This window comes from Odocoileus virginianus, unplaced genomic scaffold (genome assembly GCF_023699985.2).
Source record: "Odocoileus virginianus isolate 20LAN1187 ecotype Illinois unplaced genomic scaffold, Ovbor_1.2 Unplaced_Contig_24, whole genome shotgun sequence".
In the NCBI taxonomy this organism is placed as follows: Eukaryota; Metazoa; Chordata; class Mammalia; order Artiodactyla; family Cervidae; genus Odocoileus; species Odocoileus virginianus.
Genome location: NW_027224341.1, coordinates 1240021 through 1258563, shown reverse-complemented (window position 1 = coordinate 1258563; position 18543 = coordinate 1240021). Strand labels below are relative to the sequence as shown.

The following is an 18543-nucleotide window of genomic DNA, read 5'->3' as shown; positions in this document are numbered from 1 at the left end:
TTTTCTCCTACTAGGTTTATTACTATGATTAAGAATCAGTATGTAAGTAGTGAGATATATATATATATATATATATATATATATATTCTCCACTCTGTACTATGCAAGACAGGTATACACAGACTCTGCTTTTGAAATACTTAGTTTTATCAATAATTTAGCAATCAAGTCTTTATTGATAATTTGTGGCAGTAGTTTATAAATTAGAGACTCCAGATGGTTTAGGAAAATAATGTTTGGAAATAAGTTTAATCAAACCTTATTATTAATTTGATTATAATGAAAATTTGAGTATAATGACATACTTGGGGGCCTAATGAATATTCTTAAAACTGCTTACATTCCTTGAAAACTGAGATGTATTCTGATAATTATGCAACCTGCTTCTCCTAGTGTTCTGTTTGAGTTTTTCTGATTTTTTTTTTTTCTGATTTCATGTATATTTCATTGTGTAGGAGATTCTGTTTCTGTAAGCAATCCTGAGGGCAATTTTATAATATGCCAGCTCCAAGAACTGGAAGATCTGTTTTTATTGGCAGCAGGAACAGGCTTCACACCAATGGTTAAAGTACTGAATTATGCTTTGACTAATATACCCAGTCTCAGGTATGTCATTTTACATTTAATTACTATCCCTTTTGAGGCTGTTAGGTTAGTAGAAGGTATTCTAAATCAATTAAAAACTCAGTGGACTTCAACAGACATGTCCTCATCCCTTTCTCCTCTAAGCTGTTTTATTCATTTGATTCCTTTAGTTTTGATACCTTTGATTACCTAATTGGCACTGAAAAACATTCATGCTGATTCATGGCTAGAGTTTCCATTCGTGCATATTTTAAATATAATTGAAATAGTACTTTTGAATTGTTGTTTTTTCTTTTAAGGAAAGTGAAGCTGATGTTCTTCAATAAAACAGAGGATGACATAATTTGGAGAAGCCAGTTGGAGAAATTAGCATTTAAGGATAAAAGGTATTAAAGTAGTACTAGCTCTGTGTTTAGATATTTTCATACATGTTCAGTCAGTTGAGACCTTAACCTCTTTCAGTTCAAGTTTTTAGTTGACCAGAAAACTCCTTCTAACAAAAAGTAAACAAATCAGTAATTTTCTTTAAAAAAATTTAAATGTAAGTAATGTTAATACACCTTTCCCAAAGAAATACTATTTGATAAGGTCAATGTGACATCAAATATATATTGATAAAATATATAATGGACTTTATAATGGACTTGATTGTTTAAATTAAGAAAAAAAATTTTGTCTGCACCACATTGCTCATGGGATCATGTTCCCCAACGAGGGATCAAACCCACAGCCCCCACACTGAGAGCTCAGAGTCCTAACCACTGGACCGCCAGGGAAATTCCTGGGCTTTCTGTTTATATCGTTATTTATAGTGAGTTGGGTTTCTTTGAAAATGATCCAGTGTAGTCAGTTTGGTAATTCAAGATTTTCTAATTATAATGGGGACAAATCAAATCAGTTTGGTGAGATGAGTTAAACAAAAATCAACATGTTTGGGACCTCCCAGGTGGTCCAGTGTTTAAGACACCACGCTTCCAGTGCAGGTAGCCTGGGTTCGATCCCTGGTCAGGGAGCTAGGTCCTGCACGGTGCAGCTCAGGATCCCACATTAAATAAAGCCAAATTAAATAAATAAGCAAACATGACTCTCTGCTACAGGATTCCTTAGAGTCTTCACCAGCCACGCCAGTGCCTGTTGTGACTCTCCAGGAAGGGGGTTCGTTATACATGGTTTAGCAAGATTCTCTTCATTTTTGTCTGCTTACATAAACACATTAAATATCACAAATGATCCTCAGTAGACACTTCGGGAAATGCCAGTGCAGTTCATGGAAAAGAATTTGAAGCAGGCTGAATTCAGTGGTAGAATGAGGCAGCAAGGACAGCAGGGTCACAATTTGTTTCATTGAGAAAGGAGCCCAGGTGTAGTGAAGAAGGTGAGATGGGTTAATGGGCATATGCTCCATCTCCCCTAAAGAGAGGTGCAGCATGACATTCAAAACACATCTTTTAGAAGAAGAGCGAATTGAACAATCTGTCATACATCCTGAAGCATTTTTGTAATTGTTAAAAACTATTTCTAGAATTGCAGAACTTCCTAAGTCACACAAAACAGCTGATGTAAATGTTTATGTTTTTGCCGGTATAGTATAGATAAAATTCTCTGTGTTTTCAAACATAAAGACTTCAGGAACTCAGCTGTCCTGGGGCCTCCAGGTGCTTCTGAGTATTTTCCAAACATCTTCCCCAAGGTGATGTCATGGTTCCTCCTCATCTTTTCTCCCTGCTGTCTCCCATCCTCCCCATCATTCTCTTTTAGTAAGTAATTTGCACAAATTAAGAATGATCTGAACTTAATGATCTTTGAAGTGTTTTCTCTTCTTAATATACTTAAAACATAATCCTAAGAATATTTATTATGTCTGAGTAGTTGCATGGCAATTTAAAGCCTAATTTAAAGAAATATAGATTCCTGGGTTTTTCAAGTGTTTTTCACTCAAAGTGGAAAATTGGAAGCAGCGTTTATGAAAAAACCTGAAGACCTAAATTCTGGCTTTCTGTCTACCCTTACTAGCTTGAAACTGTATTCGAAAATTATTTGACTCTGTGGGCCTCTTTATCTTCAAAATAGAATAATGACGTTTGTCGTGCTTCCTTCCTAAGGCTATTGTGAGGACTAGAGAAGGCAGTGTAAATGCTTTGGAAACTGTGAAGCCCTGGCTCAGATATTTGCATTGCGGTTAGGGAGGACCTCTGTGGACATGCATTTCATTTCTGTGTTGACTACTTGAGATTCTTTTTCCTAAACAATCATTTAAAAGACTTTAGACAGACGGAGCTATACTTCTGTAGCTAGTTTTTTGTTTTTTCTTTTGTAAGTACTTTTGGCAGTTTGGGGACATGGTATTTTGTAAGATCTTTTCCTTGTACAAGGAAAATTCATTTACTAGTATTTCTGCGAACAGTATTTCTTTGATGTAAGAACTAATTAGTGAAGGGGCTGTGTTGACAGCTTCTGAACACAAGGCATGCTTTAACAACATCCCCTGTGTGTTTTTTCTTGCATGGCCCACATAATTGGGTTGGTGGCATTGTGTAGGCTTGAGGATAAGGAAAGCCCCCTTTTCCCCACTTCTGGATGAGTGTTCTAACAGCACTCATCAGGTGAGTGAGACGCCCCAGTTTGCTGGGAGAAGTGAGAGTGTTTTGACTGCCAGCCCGCCTTTATCCTCTCTCTTCTGCTCCCGCTCCTGGGCGTTCTCTGCTCCCTGCCTTCTCTTCCGCCTTCTGGAGACACACTCGCCTTGCTGGAGGCCTGCTGCTGGCACTGACCTCCAGCCCTGGCTGATCTGTGTCCTCTGGAGACTCATGGTCAGACCCTCACTGGAAAACACGTGGCTTCGTATGGGTAGGTGGCTTTGGAACATTTATCAGGAACCTTCCATATTCTGAGACTGATGCAGATGGAGGAGAAACCTGGCCTTAAAGGCTTACCGATGGGTTTTGGTAGTAGTGTTCATTCAAGATACATAATTGTTGAGTCCCATACATAGAAGGGAAGTAAAAGCTTAAATTTACTGTAAGGTAGTTTTAATTGGTCACATCTATCATTTAGTTGGGCTTCCAGTGGGAAAGAATCTGCCTGCCAGTGGAGAAGGAAATGGCAACCCACTCAGTACTCTTGCCTGGGAAATCCCATGGACAAAGGAGCCTGGTGGGCTACAGTCATAAACATCATTTAGTTAACATTTAAGGCTTTTTTTTCTGTTAAGTCACCCTTTCCTACATCTTGACTCTCCTGTGTCACTTCTCATTTTACCAATACATTTCTGATGACAAAATGTGACACTTGAACGCATCGTCTTGGTTAGATTATTATTGGATTGTGGCAATAAAAACATGTGTATTTAAATGAAATACCCTGTTCTCTGTAGGATTAGGACAGTTTTCTAATCAGTCCTTTGTGGAAAAAGGAGGAATAGGAAAAATGAATGCTGAGACTGGTGTGTAATCTAGTATTTTCATTTTCAACAAGCGTGTTTATCCAAATAATGTGGTTGGCAAGGGAAATTCTTTGAAACATAATTGTGTAATGGAAACATTAACCTTGTGACCCTGGGCAAGTTACTTGATCTGATGGAGCTTCATTTTTTCCATCTGTGAAAAGGGGCATCAATATCTGCATCATAGAATTGTTTGCGTATGGGGGCAGTGGAATGGCAGAGTAGGTGCTGGGCCCAGAATTAGTATATTTGTAACATCCATTCATTCGTGAAAAACTTGTGAGCGTCAGCCATGTGCCTGTTCCCCAGGGTTATGATAGGAAACAGTATTTTCTCAAGCAATCCATCTTCCCACGTTGCTAAATTTACTAGAACCACAGAAAATAGGAAGACCATAAGTGTTCTTTTAGGATGTTTCTGTTTCAGTTCAGTTTTCATGTCATTAAGCCTTAAATGTGAGTGGGGAAAGAAAGCTTGCCTGAATTTTATCCGAATATACTATTACACTTGACCATTAACTCCCGTAATTGGAATTTGGTTCACAACATTCCAAGTCTAGGGAAGTCTCCCACATATACGTTCCTAAAGAAAAATGAGAGAGAAACAGAACATAAATATGTACAGCAACAGCTGTAGCTAATTATTACGTAAACTGCGATCCAAATTAAATTTCTCGTATTTTTGTCTTTTACTGAGCAGTGTTATGAGGCCTGCTTGGCTCAGTATTATGCATTGGTACTTCCCTCGCCCCTCAGTAGAACGCACCTACTCTGAGTTCTCTGCTTTTGCAGAATTAGTTTTCAGGGGAAGGACAGTTTTACAATGAGATTGACTTCTGGGTGGCATTGATGATTTGTTGATTTCTCCGTTTATAGAATTAATATGAATTTATATAGAAAAATTATACGGGGAAAAATCATCTATAGTCTTACCATCCAAGCAACAATAATGGTCTGTATCTTTCCATTTTCTTTCTCTTTCTCCCCTTTTCCTCCCGCCCACCCACATATACTTATATACATGTATTATTTGTTTTCTTTTGTATTTTTTAAATAATGTAGTCCTACTGACTATACTTTTTATAACCACATTTTCTCTTTAGTGTATTGTGTGTGTTCTATGTATAGAATACTTTAAATCTAACTCTTGACCTTGAGTGAGTCTACAGCCTAGGGGGCATTTATGTCTGGAAACAGTTTTGATTAACAACTAATGAAAGGGGTTCCCCTGGCACCTAGTGGGTAGAGGCCAAGAATGCTGTTAAGAGCCTACAGTGCACAGAACAACACAAGATGACAGAAAATTATTCTGCCCAAAATGCCAGTAGTGCTAGTTGGGAAAGCCTGCACTATGCCATGGTTTTTAATAGCTGCATTGTATTTGGTCATTGAGTTCATTGTTTTTCAGTCACTTGATCGTGTCTGACTCTTTGCTACCCCGTGGACTGCAGCACGCCAGGCTTCCCTGTCCACCACCAACTCTCAGAGCTTACTCAAACTCATGTCCATTAAGTTGGTAATGCCATCCAACCATTTCATCCTCTGTCGTTCCCTTCACTTACCTTCAATCTTTCCCAGATCAGGGTCTTTTCCAATGAGTCAGTTCTTTGCATCAGGTGGCCAAAGTATTGGAGCTTCAGCATCAGTCCTTCCAATGAATATTCAGGATTGATTTCCTTTAGGATTGACTGGTTTGATCTCCTTGCAGTCCAAGGGACTCTCAAGAGTCTTCTCCAACACCACAGTTCAAAAGCATCAGTTCTTCAGTGCTCATCCTTAGGGTTTAAGGGTCTAATTCTCACATCGGTACATGATTACTAGAAAAACCATAGCTTTGATTATATGGACCTTTGTTGGCAAAGTGATATCTCTGCTTTTTAATATGCTAAGTTTGTCATAGCTTTTCTTCCAAGGAACAAGCATCTTTTAATTTCATGGCTGCAGTCACCATCTGCAATGATTTTGGAGCCCAAGAAAATAAAGTCTGTCACTGTTTCCATTGTTTCTCCATCTGTTTGCCATGAAGTGATGGGACCGGATGCCATGATCTTAGTTTTCATAATGTTGAGTTTTAAGCCAACTCTTTCACTCTCCTCTTTCACTTTCATCAAGAGGCTCTTTAGTTCCTCCTTGCTTTCTGCCATAAGGGTGGTATCATCTGCATATCTGAGGTTATTGATATTTCTCCTGGCAGTCTTGATTCTAGTTTGTGCTTCATCCAGACCAGCATTTCTCATGATGTACACTGCGTATGAGTTAAATAAGCAGGGTGACAATATACAGCCTTGATGTACTTCTTTCCCAATTTTGAACCAGTCTGTTGTTCCATATCCAGTTCTAACTATTGCTTCTTGACCTGCATACAGGTTTCTCAGGAGGCAGGTAAGGTGGTCTGGTATTCCCATCTCTTTAAGAATTTTCCACAGTTTGTTGTGATCCACACAGTCAAAGGCTTTAGTGTAGTCAATGAAGCAGAAGTAGATGTTTTTCTGGAATTCTCTTGCTTTTTCTATGATCCAGCAGATGTTGGCAATTTGATCTCTGGTTCTTCTGCCTTTTCTAAATCCAGCTTGTACATCTGGAAGTTCTCAGTTCACGTACTATTGAAGCCTAGCTTGGAGGATTTTGAGCATTACCTTGCTAGCATGTGAAATGAGTGCAATTTTACGGTAATTTGAATATTCTTTGGCATTGCCTTTCTTTGTTATTGGAATGAAAACTGACCTTTTCCAGTCCTGTGGCTGTTGCCAAGTTTTCCAAATTTGCTGACAGCTCAAGTACAGCACTTTAACAGCATCATCTTTTAGGAGTTGAAATAGCTCAGTTGAAATTCCATCACCTCCACTAACTTGGTTTGTAGTAATACTTCCTAAGGCCCTCTTAACTTCACACTCCAGGATATCTGGCTCTTGGTAAGGGATTACATCATCGTGGTTATCTGGATCATTAAGACCTTTTTTGTACAATTCTGTGTACTGCACGGTAAAAATTCACCAGAAGAATCACTAAGTCAAAGTGTACCAAGGCTATTGATCCATTTTGACAAATAGCCTCTAAAAAGGTAAAAGTTTTTCTGTACTCTGGGGACTAGCAATGTGTTAGTTCCTTTAAGATAGCAAAATCCAGTGATTCCAGAAGCACAAGGAAACTGAACAAAATGCTTGAATCCCTTCCTTTTCCTGCAGCCTGTGAGGCAACTCAGATATGTGGATCCCTAATCTGGACCCTAAACCACTTTCTGTCTCCCTGTTAGATGTTCCTCCAGGGGTGTGTTTCTTGGAATGTGTTCATGTATTCCCACCCTAAAGGGCTCTGTGATTAAATAGGTTTGAGAAATAATGTATGCTTTGTTAGCTTCTTGAAGCTTAATATGAACTTACCATATTCAAGGCTTTGAAAAATTCTAAAGCAATATCTTTTAATTTTCCCCCAAACTTACTTGATTAGGTTAGCTTTTTTTTTTCATGGACTACCACTAACATTTGGAAGAACACAAGTGTTTCATCAGATTCATTTTGAGAAATGTTTCTATAAGATGTACATTTTATCTCTTGTTAACATCAGCTGTTTATTTTATGAGCTGTTTTTCCCATGACCAAACAGCATTCACCACAATTTCTAGTATTTTTCTTTAGAGAAACCAGGGAAAGCTAGGGCCCCAAATACTCTTGAAATACTATTTTGTGGAAGTAACAAGTCACTGAAGCTTTTTAAGCAAAGTAATTGTGAGATTGGATCTGGGTTTTTAGGAGAACTAGCATAACAAGGACGTGCCACGTAGATGAGGATAAGGCTAATAGAGCAACATCTTAGACAGGAGATAGAAGGGCTGGAACTGAAGCTGTGGCAGTAAAAATGGGAGGGCAGGGCCATGCATGTGTAAGAAATAAGAATCAGTGGGTCCGGTAACTTGATTGCCTCGGGGAGAAGGGAATATGTTGTGAAGTGATTTCAGGCTCTGCATGTGGTTTAGACTGAATGAATACATTTGTATTTAAGATTTTTTTATCTCAAGTCATTATCAGTCTACTTGAAAATGATTTCTTTTTGACAAGCTTGTTTACTTCCATTGACATTTAGACCTCATAGAATCAGGTCTCTCTTTCTTTCTCATATATATTGCTTTGCACTTTATGGATCCTCAAAATGTATTTTCTGATAACTTTTTCCAAGTCCTTTCTGGCACTTTTGAAATCGTACGGTAGAGAGGAATTTCAGAACATTCACCAGTTCACCCCTGCGTGCTGCAAATGCTCCAGACAGTAAGTTGCCTTTTAGAAAAATTCAGAAGTAACCATCCATAATAACCATCTCTATCTTGAAGTGTTGTAAAAAAATCCTTCATTCAGGTATTTTTTAGTTAACTTGGGATTGCTCCCACTCCAGTTTAATCTCTTTTCCAGTCCCAGGAAGGAGAAGATCATTCAGTTGTGTCCACCTCTTTGTGACCCCATGGACTATAGCCCACCAGGCTCCTCCGTCCATGGGATTCTCCAGGCAGGAACACTGGAGTGGGCGCTGTGTCCTTCTCCAGGGTAGCCTCCTTCCATGCTCTAAAACTGCATCCATGCCACCTGGTCTGCTTCCTTTGAGAGCCCCAAAGGTCTGCCCAGGGGACCATTGTATAACTAAATACAAAACACATAAGGCATTTATACCATTTATGTAAGGATCACAGTTATTTTTCACCCTTTGGTAGATGCCTACAGAAGGTATGCCACGAATTAGGCTTTTTTTTTTTTCTTTTTAAAGCAGCTCATTCAAGGAAAAACAGGATTTTTTTGGATGACAAAGGACACCAATATTGATTTACATTTCTTAGCAGTTTTATTCCAGTTGACAGGTTTATTGGAAGATAGAGGCAGAGGAGACTATCTTTCATTTGTAATTTCACAGGGCAGCTGCTGCATTCCATTGCACTGTGTATGATTAGAAATGTCTTAAGATAGTGATTCTGCAGCTGCTCTTAGGTTCCCTTTGATAATCTGATGAAAGGTTATGGACCTTCCCAGAAAAATGTTCTTACAAATTCACATACATTTTTATATGTAATTTCATAGATACCAGCATATGGCTTTGCTTTTCCAAGTATAGTGTTTATTTTTAACAATATACCTTGTTCAATAAACTCCTTTATTTATTCCTCACGTATTTTTTGCACATTTGTCTCAAACCAAGCCTGAATACAGTGTAGAAGGAGATAAACAAGGACTCTGCCCTCATGAAGCAGTAAACAGAAACATCACATTCCAGAATTATCTAACACTTTTTAATTATAAGTGCAGGAAAGGAAAAAATGTTAGTGAAAGAATGTTTTTGGGGGGTGCTATTTTGTATAGGGTGGATTTGAATCACTGCTAAAACAAAATGGGAATCTTAAAAGCAAGAAATAAAACATATCTCTATAGGGTTTTTAAATATAAAATCAGATTATTAGACTTGTAAGAGCATGCAGTTTTTCCCACCTAGAGTCTGGCTCTGCTGAGAGCTGGGACGGCTTTTCTATCCCCAGCTGGCCCTGAGCTGATTTGTATACTTGTCCCACCCTCACCCTCCCCAGCCCACACCGTCCCGCCCCGGCTCCCATCAGCCTCGGAGCGTGAACCTGCTGCAGTGTGCAGTGGCGAGGACCGCTGCGCCAGCTGCCTCTTGTTTCTGCTCTGATATTTGGCTACCCAGGCCACCTCACAAGAGAAGTAATTCACTTCAGCGTTTTCTTGAGATTAACATATAATTAATTTCTGCCACTCTTGACAAAATATCTAAATTACTCAAGCAGAAAATGCAGCAAGGCATTTGATCTATGCTGCTGAAAAATGATAAGAATTAATGGTGTTTGTGAAAACAGAGCAAAGGGACCAGGTACAGCTTAGAATTTTCAATTTGCTGTGGCTCTTCACCAGCAGTTCACATATCATATTACAGAGCTGTGGGAAGAACTGGTCCGGAGCTCCTCTGAGACTTGGTTTGATGTACTTTCTTCTGTAATTCTGTACCCTTGTCTAATGCCTTACTCCCTAGCGTCTGGGCGCCTCCTGTGTGTTGGCCACTAGGGGTGCAGCGGCAACCAGTCCCTGCCCTCGTGGAGTTTCCAGTCTTATGGGGAAAGTAGACATTACTAAAATAATCATCTCGGTGGCCACCTATTTACAGCCTGATTTAAGAGTGATAAAAAAGAGGAAAAGGGAAACGTTTCTACAACACATGTAAGAAGAGACTTGGTGGAACAGCAGTGCTTCCCTGGAAGTGATGCTTGAGCTAAGAACTGAGCGGTGGGGTGTGGTAGAAGCTTTACAGAAAGAGAACAGGCAGGGTGTGGCAGTGCAGGCTGAGAGAGGCAGGGCACAGAGCTGGGAGCTGGGACTGGGGAGGACTTGGATGTGAAGGGTGAGGCAGATCAATCTCCGGTTTCCGGCTTGTGCACCTCGCGTGCCTGTGGTGCCGTTCACAGCAGTGAAGCCAGGTGTGGCGCAGGGAGCCTGCGTGGTGAGGTGCAGACAGAGTGGAAGAGTCAGATAGGCAGCTGGTTATCAGAGTCACGGACTCATTGGATGGGTTTGAGTCAGATTAAAATTCACATGTTCTTTACTGAGCAGATTAATAGAAGCGTGGAGCTAAGATAACTTTGAGCTTTCTTTTTTTTTTTTAATTCAAAATATTTTAATTTCAAATGATTTGGTTTGTAGGGTCCCTAAAAACCACATTCTCTATCTTGGGTATAGTCATCCTTGGTTTAATTCAACAACTGTTTATTGAGTGAAGTACATTTATATGTAGGTAGAATGTAATTACACACAGGTCATGAACCCAGGCTAAGCTCTCTCTGAGTTCAGTAAAAAATGTCACATTATTCTTTCCTGTAACAGAAGTTTATGTTAAATAACTATGGATTTACTTGTATTTTTTTGTGAAATCTTTGTTTACAATCCCTTGCAGTGCTCTTCTAGCAAGTGTATCAACCTTCCTATATTCAGTTGTTCTCCAGAGGAGAAAAAGATGTTTTAGTGAACTTGAAACATGTTCATGATGTGTTTAACATAATGAACTTTTTAAAGAAATGTTTCTTTTTTCCAGATTTGAGGTTGAATTTGTCCTCTCAGCACCTACTTCCGAATGGAGTGGCAAACAGGGATGCATTTCACCAGCTCTGCTCTCTGAATTTTTGAAAAGAAGTTCAGACACATCCAAAGTCCTCATCTGCCTTTGTGGACCAACGCCATTTACAGAACAAGGAATGAAGTGAGTAGCAATGTGGTAGGTGAAAGAAATGCAGCACTGGTGAAATGACCACCTTCTATAAAAAGCAGCTGATGTGGCTCTCAGTTCTTCCTGTTCATATGAACCCGCGCTTTGGTAGTCTGTCACAGTGTAAGAAAATCATAACGAAGTGTTTAATCTGTATGCAGTGAAGGGTTGGAGGCCCCAGTTACGCACAGAGTTAAACGCGAACACAAAAATAAGACATACCCAGCTCTTGATAGCCTCTCATAGTGGTAGGCAGCATGAACACATTCACAGAATGGGTGCCCGGTCTTTTCTGGGACGCTAGATTCAACCTCTCCTTCCACCAGAGCTTCATAATATATAATAATCTTTTAGAAATATAAGCTGTGTTCATCTCATTTTAGCTTTTGATCCTCCTTCACTCTCTGCAGCTGGGTGAGCATTAGTCAAAGAGTTGAACTCTGCACAATGAAAAATCAGTGGTATGACTATCTTATTTAAAAATCACCTTGATCTGATTTAACTCTAAATGACACATTAACATGTTTTGGTTAGGTATAGCGATAGCCACTGTTACTGGGTTTCTAAATGATTTTAAAATATAGCTGCCTTAAAGGCTCTGCATTTTCCTTGTTTGGTATATGACTGAACCTAACACTTTCTAGTTAGTTTTCTCTCTTACTGTTTTATTTTTAATTATGAAAAAGGCAGGAGGTGTGGCTGGAAAGGTAGGGTGGGATTAGATGGTGAGAGGCTTGCCCGCTGTACCACACTGGTCCTTTTGACTCCTGTGCCATCCTGACCCTTGGTGTGAATATGTGTGTCTGCTCTGGAAGCTACCAGTTTGGGTTGGAGTCCCAGCTCCACCGCTTACAGTCACCCTGCAGCCACTAGCTATGAGTCAAAGCTTTCTAAACTTCGATGCACTCACCTGTATGCACATGTGTGTGCTCAGTCTATGGCCCACTCTTTGGGACTCTACCGACTATAGCCGCCAGGCTCCTCTGTCCACGGAATTCTCCAGGCAAGAATACTGGAGTGGGTTGCCATTTCCTCCTCCAGGGGAATCTTCCCGACCCAGGGATCAAACCCGCATCTCCTGCATCTCTTGCACTGACCGGCAGATTCTTTACCACTGCCACCTGGGAAGCCCCATTTATACAAGGGAATAAATGATAACGTTTATGCACGTGAAGTGCTTAGCACAGTGACTACATAGAGGGAGTTCTGAATAAATGTTTATTTTTTACAGCAGCATTTTAAACAGCTGCTTTTAAGATTTCAGTCTCCTTTGATAGTGTTTTCCAAGTAAAATTATACTTAACCTGTATTTCTACTTTTCCTGTTCAGTGAGGGAAAATTAAGACAGAATGCTATGGTATCACCTCCTTACTTTGAAAACTGATAAATAAAGGGGAAAAAATTAAGGATTTATTCTGCCTTTTCTGTATGAGCTATACTACTGGGCAACCACATAACAAGTGAGAAGAAGTTATTCTTTAGATAATTCCTTGGCTGATAAACAAATAAAGAATGATAGAAGTAGGATGTCATCAACTTCAGTCCCTAATGAACTAATTGATCTGCACCTAGATCATCAATGGTGGTTTGCATCCCAAGAGAGAGCCAACCAGGTATTATGTGCCTCGTGATGAAAGAGCACTATCTATGACGTAGCCTGGTCAAAAAGAATTGAACCTGTATCTGATCAAACTCTAGATCTGATTAAATTTAGGGAGATAAAAGGAACATATTATTAGAGTAAAGCCAAGGGGATACAGCAAAATCAGAACCATGGGGGAGTCAATGTGTGAAAATCTTATTTTGTCAACAAAAAAATTGCAGGACAGAGAGAGATGGAGGGGATCTTACAGCTCAAGAGATACCTAAAACACATATAAGCCAGTCACAGTGAATAGACTTCAGTTGGATCTTGATTCAAACATACTTTTAGAAATGATAACACTTATGAGACAGCTGCAAATGTGAACACTTACTAGATATTTGATGACACTAAGGAATTATTGTTAATTATTTAGAAGTGAAAATTATGGGATTTTTTAGACAACACATGTTAGCTGGGAAATATGAAAAAATACTATGGTTACAATGGTAAACTTTGATCTTATTTTATTTTCAAGGATCTTCCATGAGAAACATGTGCTTTGTATTTGTTTTTCAGGATGCTGCATGATCTGAACTTTTCCAAAGATGAGATCCATAGTTTTACAGCATAATGAAGAGCTGTCATTCAACTGTTTAATCTAAATTTGTGATTACTTAGGGTTTTTTTTAAGAGAACATTTTTGTATATACTAAAAGGTTAACTAGAATCCAAGTTTCAGTTTCTTAAAAACAAATGTTTCTTCACTATAGATACCTTGTGGACTTTATTTTGTACCTTAACTTATTTTACTACTGATATTTGTCCTGAAAAGTCAATCATGACAAGTACATATAGGATTCTTTGTTATGAATCACAAAGTTCCTTACCATGTAAACTGTTATCACTGTTCTACAATAAGCTCTCGTGTTTTATGACATGATAAAGCAAATGATCATTTTGATCATATTTCTATGCTGTACAATGTCTTATTAGCAATACAGATTAAATTTTACATTGCACTGTTAACTCAGGAAATGATTATTTATGTCCTTGTTCTTATTATGAAAACATGGAATGTTATAACTTATTAAGCGATCCAAACATTTTGTGTCTATGGCCTTGATACAGAGTAGAATAAAAATATACTTAAGTACTTTTTAATCTTTGTCATAGAAATGTGTTTGAATGCATGTTTGGGGTGGTATATAAGGAGAATTTTAAAAGGCAATGATAAAAGATTCTGGAGAGACTTCACACAGGTACTTTTGGATTAGATGTGTTTAGAAACTTAGATAACTTTGACAACTATTCTTAGCCAAAACTAGAGGCATTGGGAAAGATAATGGAAGTGTAGCCTCTGGTCCCATGGCCTAAAACAATCATTTGCTGCTTTGGAATGGATTAAATTTAAATTCTTTTTGAGTCTGCCTTTAGACCAACTAGGAAAATGAGGAACATGCCATCCTAAATGATACCTTCCCTCGCTGGCTGCTCGCCCCACAAATGCCAGTTCAGCGGGGAGCCCTCCTAAACTGCTGTGTGGTCATCTTTCTCTCCCTGCCGCTGTGCACAACCAGCAAAAGCTCTCACAGACGGGGATTCTTCAAAGGGTATCAAGAAGAGTCGTTGTGAGCTTTTCACGAGGAAACCGTGTTGGATGCATAGGTGGTTCTGCATAAGCTGACCTCGATTTTTCAGTGCTATTCAGGATAGCAGCATTGCTTTTTTACAGAAATGCCGGGGAGGGGGGCCGGGGGAGGGGTGTCTCCAAGTTCCCTGTAAATGATTTTGTAAACAGCTAAGCTTCACCGAATGAATGGTATACTCAAGAGAAGACGCAATATGAACATTCCTCAAATTACACACCCCCAGCCTCGGAAGCTGCCCAAGTGCAAGTGGCTGAGTCAGCACTGCCCTCCCTGTGTCCCTCGTCTGTCTGTCCTCACTCATCCAGGCGGGACCTGGCTGTCCTGGGCTTCGGTGCTCCCTGACGCCTAACAGAAACATTTTCTACCTCCTGCCTTCCTGCCCCCTGCTTTTCTCCCCTAAGACTATGAACTTTCTAGGCATACCTTTTTTGTTGTTAATTAGTAATATAGAAATTAATTCTACCTTAGCCAGCTTTCTTATTTTTTCTATCCTTTTTCTTCTCTCCCCCAACCCTTTTTTGACTGCCTCCAGTAAACAAAGTCTCTGTTACCCTCTGTATCTCTTCCTCTATCCTCTTCATACTGCATTTTAAAGCAAAATAAAACCCATAAGCATCCTCTCAACCTGTATATTAATAATCCTCAGATTAGTGTCTTAAATTGAGAATCAACTGAGCTTCAGTTTTACCTCCCAGATACCACCTGGATGTTCCATAACCCCCTAAAATTCAATAGATCCCAAACTAAACTTTTGCCATGACCACCATGTAACCCAACCAGGTTTGTTTGGCTGATGCTTAGCAAGCCAAAACACTGAGACGCCAAGGTTTGCAGCACAGTGAGGGTTTTTCCAGTGGTCATGTATGGATGTGAGAGTTGGATTATAAAGACAGCTCTAAGTAAGTAAAGTCGCTCAGTCATGTCCGACTCTTTGCGACCCCATGGACTGTAGCCTACCAGGCTCCCCTGTCCATGGGATTTTCCAGGCAAGAGTACTGGAGTGGGTTGCCATTTCCTTCTCCAGGGGATCTTCCCGACCCAGGGATCGAACCCGGGTCTCCAGCATAAAGAAAGCTGAGCACCGAAGAACTGATGCTTTTGAACTGTGGTGTTGGAGAAGACTCTTGAGAGTCCCTTGGACTGCAAGAAGATCCAACCAGTCCATCCTAAAGGAAATCAGTCCTGAATATTCATTGGAAGGACTGATGCTGAAGCTGAAATTCCAATACTTTGGCCACCTGATGCGAAGAACTGACTCATTGGAAAAGACCCTGATGCTCGGGAAAGATTGAAGGTGGGAGGAGAAGGGGACGACAGAGGATGAGATAGTTGGATGGCATCACCTACGTGATGGACGAGAGTTTGAGTAGACTCCCGGAGTTGGTGATGGACAGGGAGGCCTGGTGTGCTGCAGTTCATGGGGTCGCAAAGAATTGGACACGACTGAGTGACTGAATTGAACTGAGGGTTTTTAAAAAAAATCTGCCAAGTCAGGAGGCCAGAGAACAAGTCTCAGATCTGGAAGGGGCTGGGGTAGTTATGGGATTAAAGAATAAAGAAGCAGGATTTTCTGAGGCATGGGGAGAGGTGATTGGGAAAAGGTAGGGCAATTGTCATTCTGCGCGTGTGTGACTAAGCTCCAGGCCCTTGCATGTTCAAAAGTGGAGGCACTCTGCAGGACCCAAGGGTGGAGTTTTTAGCCCTCTGATATCAAAAGGTCACTGTGCCATTTGGAGCATCAATGATTCTAAATAGTCTTAACCAGCTCAGCTCCAGCTAGACACAGTGCCTCCAAGTTCCTAGGAAAGTAACTTGGGCAGATATCATTGTTTTGGCTACATGCCCCTTGGAAGACAGGCAAGTCTTAAAACTGCCTTAATTAGTGAAGTCAACTGAAGTGGATTTGAATCGACCCACAGTTTAAATCTCTCCCAAGTCTGTTCCTCCTCTTGAATTCTTGGATTCACTGGTGCTACCTTCCATCTCGCCAGTCCTAGAACTATTCAGGCTCAGTGTCGCCCTCTCCAGTCTGATTTCATTCCAACCAGCCCTTCCCTGTTGGCCCTAAACCACACCAGTGAAAGCCTTAGAATTGGTCTTCCTATTGTAGTCTTTAATTACTATTCCTATGGTAGCTCAGATGATAGAGAATCTGCCTGCAGTGCAGGAGAACAGGGTTCGATCCCTGGGTCTGAAGATCCCCTGGAGAAGGAAATGGCTACCCACTCCAGTGTCCTTGCCTGGAGAATCCCATGGACAGAGAGCCTGGCGAGCTGTGTAGTCCATGGGTTTGTAAAGAGTCATCACAACTGAACAACTAACAACAACAACAAAAGTTTGCAGCCTTGATCTCACTGAAATCTATTCTTCACCCCAGTGTGTTCTAGAACGCCTTGGGAACTCCTCTAAATAGAGCCCCAGTCCCCCATTTAATGCAGCCATATACTGAGAAGCACACGTGGCTGTAACTATTATTCTTGAGCAAAGAGCTCCAAGACTCCTACTTCCTGTGTTTGCAATAAGAAAACGGAATTATATTCAAAGTCACTTTTCCTTGAGAATTCTGCTTTCTTACTTCCTTTTAAAAATGTGTTTATGTGTCAGTTTTCTATTTCTGCCAGAACAAATTACCACAAATTTAGTGGCTTAAAACAACAGCCTATTTGTTCCAAGGCTTAGATGCCTGGGCCCAGTGAGGCTCATCTGGGTCTTCTCGCAAGGCTGTGATCAGGCTTGTCAGCTGGGCTCGACTCTTCCCTGGAGAAGATTTCGCTTTGGAGACCATTTGAAGAACGTCTTTGGAAGACCATTCTGCCTACTGCAGTCTGTGTAGGGAACAGAGAGAAAATTGTCCAAGGTAAGATAATTATATTTTGTCTAGCCATGTAAATTTTGTCCTAAACTAGTTTGGGGCTGTGTTTGTTAATAACTACAGCCCCCCATCTTTGGGCAGATGACAGTCTCTGCTTGGTCTCTGATATTTAGCATGGTGGTTGCTAGCTTAAAAAAAAATGAAGCCTCCACCACACCGCTTCTCTTGGTGTGTTTCTGCTTTGGTTTTCCTATGAATCATCTTCACGCACGGTTGCCAGTTTGGCAGGCCTCAGAACTCCAAAGTAACCTATCTACAATGCAAAAGTGTGTTTTCTACCCTGGTTCCAGTCCTCCGCTGCTGCCCGGTCCCCACTCATAGCATGGAGGCTCCTCTTTGGGGGCAACGTGCTGAGCTTGGGGCCCCTATAATGAGGCACTGATTCCTCACCAGGAAAGCAAGGCCTGAGGACTTCAGGCTGCTGTCCCCAGCCCCCTAGTCCTCCAGCAGGTGCTCAGCTCTCTTCACCCCGAGAGAAGCTTCTGTTATCCCAAGAATATTCATGTCCAAATCCTTCCATGGATGTATTTTTTCATTCCTCTTGGATGAATACCTACTACTGAAATTGCTGAGTCACATGGTAACTGTATATTTAATTCTATTTTATTCTGCATATATTTTTAGATCTAATGTTGAGACACGCTAGTTAGATAATCATGCTTTTGAATGTACTGTTTCAGATTTTTAAGACAATGCCAGGTTTAGTGGGTTTTTAGTTTGTTTTTCCCAAACTGGTTGTACCATTTTACATTCCTGCCAGCTCTGTATCAGAATTTCACTTCTTCCACATCCTCAACAACCTTGAATTATTAATCTTTTAAGCTTGTAGGGGTATCTTATTGTGGTTTTTTAAATTTATTCATTTTTAATTGAAGGTTAATTGCTTTTCAATATTATAGTTTTAATGCATTGTCTGGTGTCTACTCATGTCAAACTTATCATGTGCCTATTGGCCACTGGTGTATTGTCTTTCATATGGTGTCTGTTTTAATCTTTTGCTCCATTTTTAATTGGATTGCTTTTATTATTAAATTGTAAGCATTCTTTATATATCTAGATAAGTCCTTTTTCAGATTTGTTTCATGAATATTTTCTTCCATTATTTGACAGCAAATCCTATGGAGTGCTTAGTACAAGAATAAGTTTAGAGATATAAATCAATTTAA

The 18543-nt window shown here is 40.1% G+C and overlaps 1 protein-coding gene across 3 annotated transcripts in view; it reads left to right on the top strand.

Annotated features, from left to right (window-relative positions):
• Nucleotides 1-14017, top strand: part of CYB5R4 (cytochrome b5 reductase 4) — a 98802-nt gene extending 84785 nt beyond the window's left edge. For all 3 annotated transcript variants that reach the window (XM_070464462.1, XM_070464461.1, XM_070464460.1), the window contains 4 exons: nt 456-606; nt 885-971; nt 11101-11265; nt 13433-14017. In XM_070464462.1, coding sequence (XP_070320563.1) covers nt 456-606; nt 885-971; nt 11101-11265; nt 13433-13487 — 458 coding nt within the window. In that variant the 3' untranslated portion in view covers nt 13488-14017. The remainder of the gene's footprint in view (nt 1-455; nt 607-884; nt 972-11100; nt 11266-13432) is intronic.
• Nucleotides 14018-18543: the final 4526 nt, after the last annotated feature.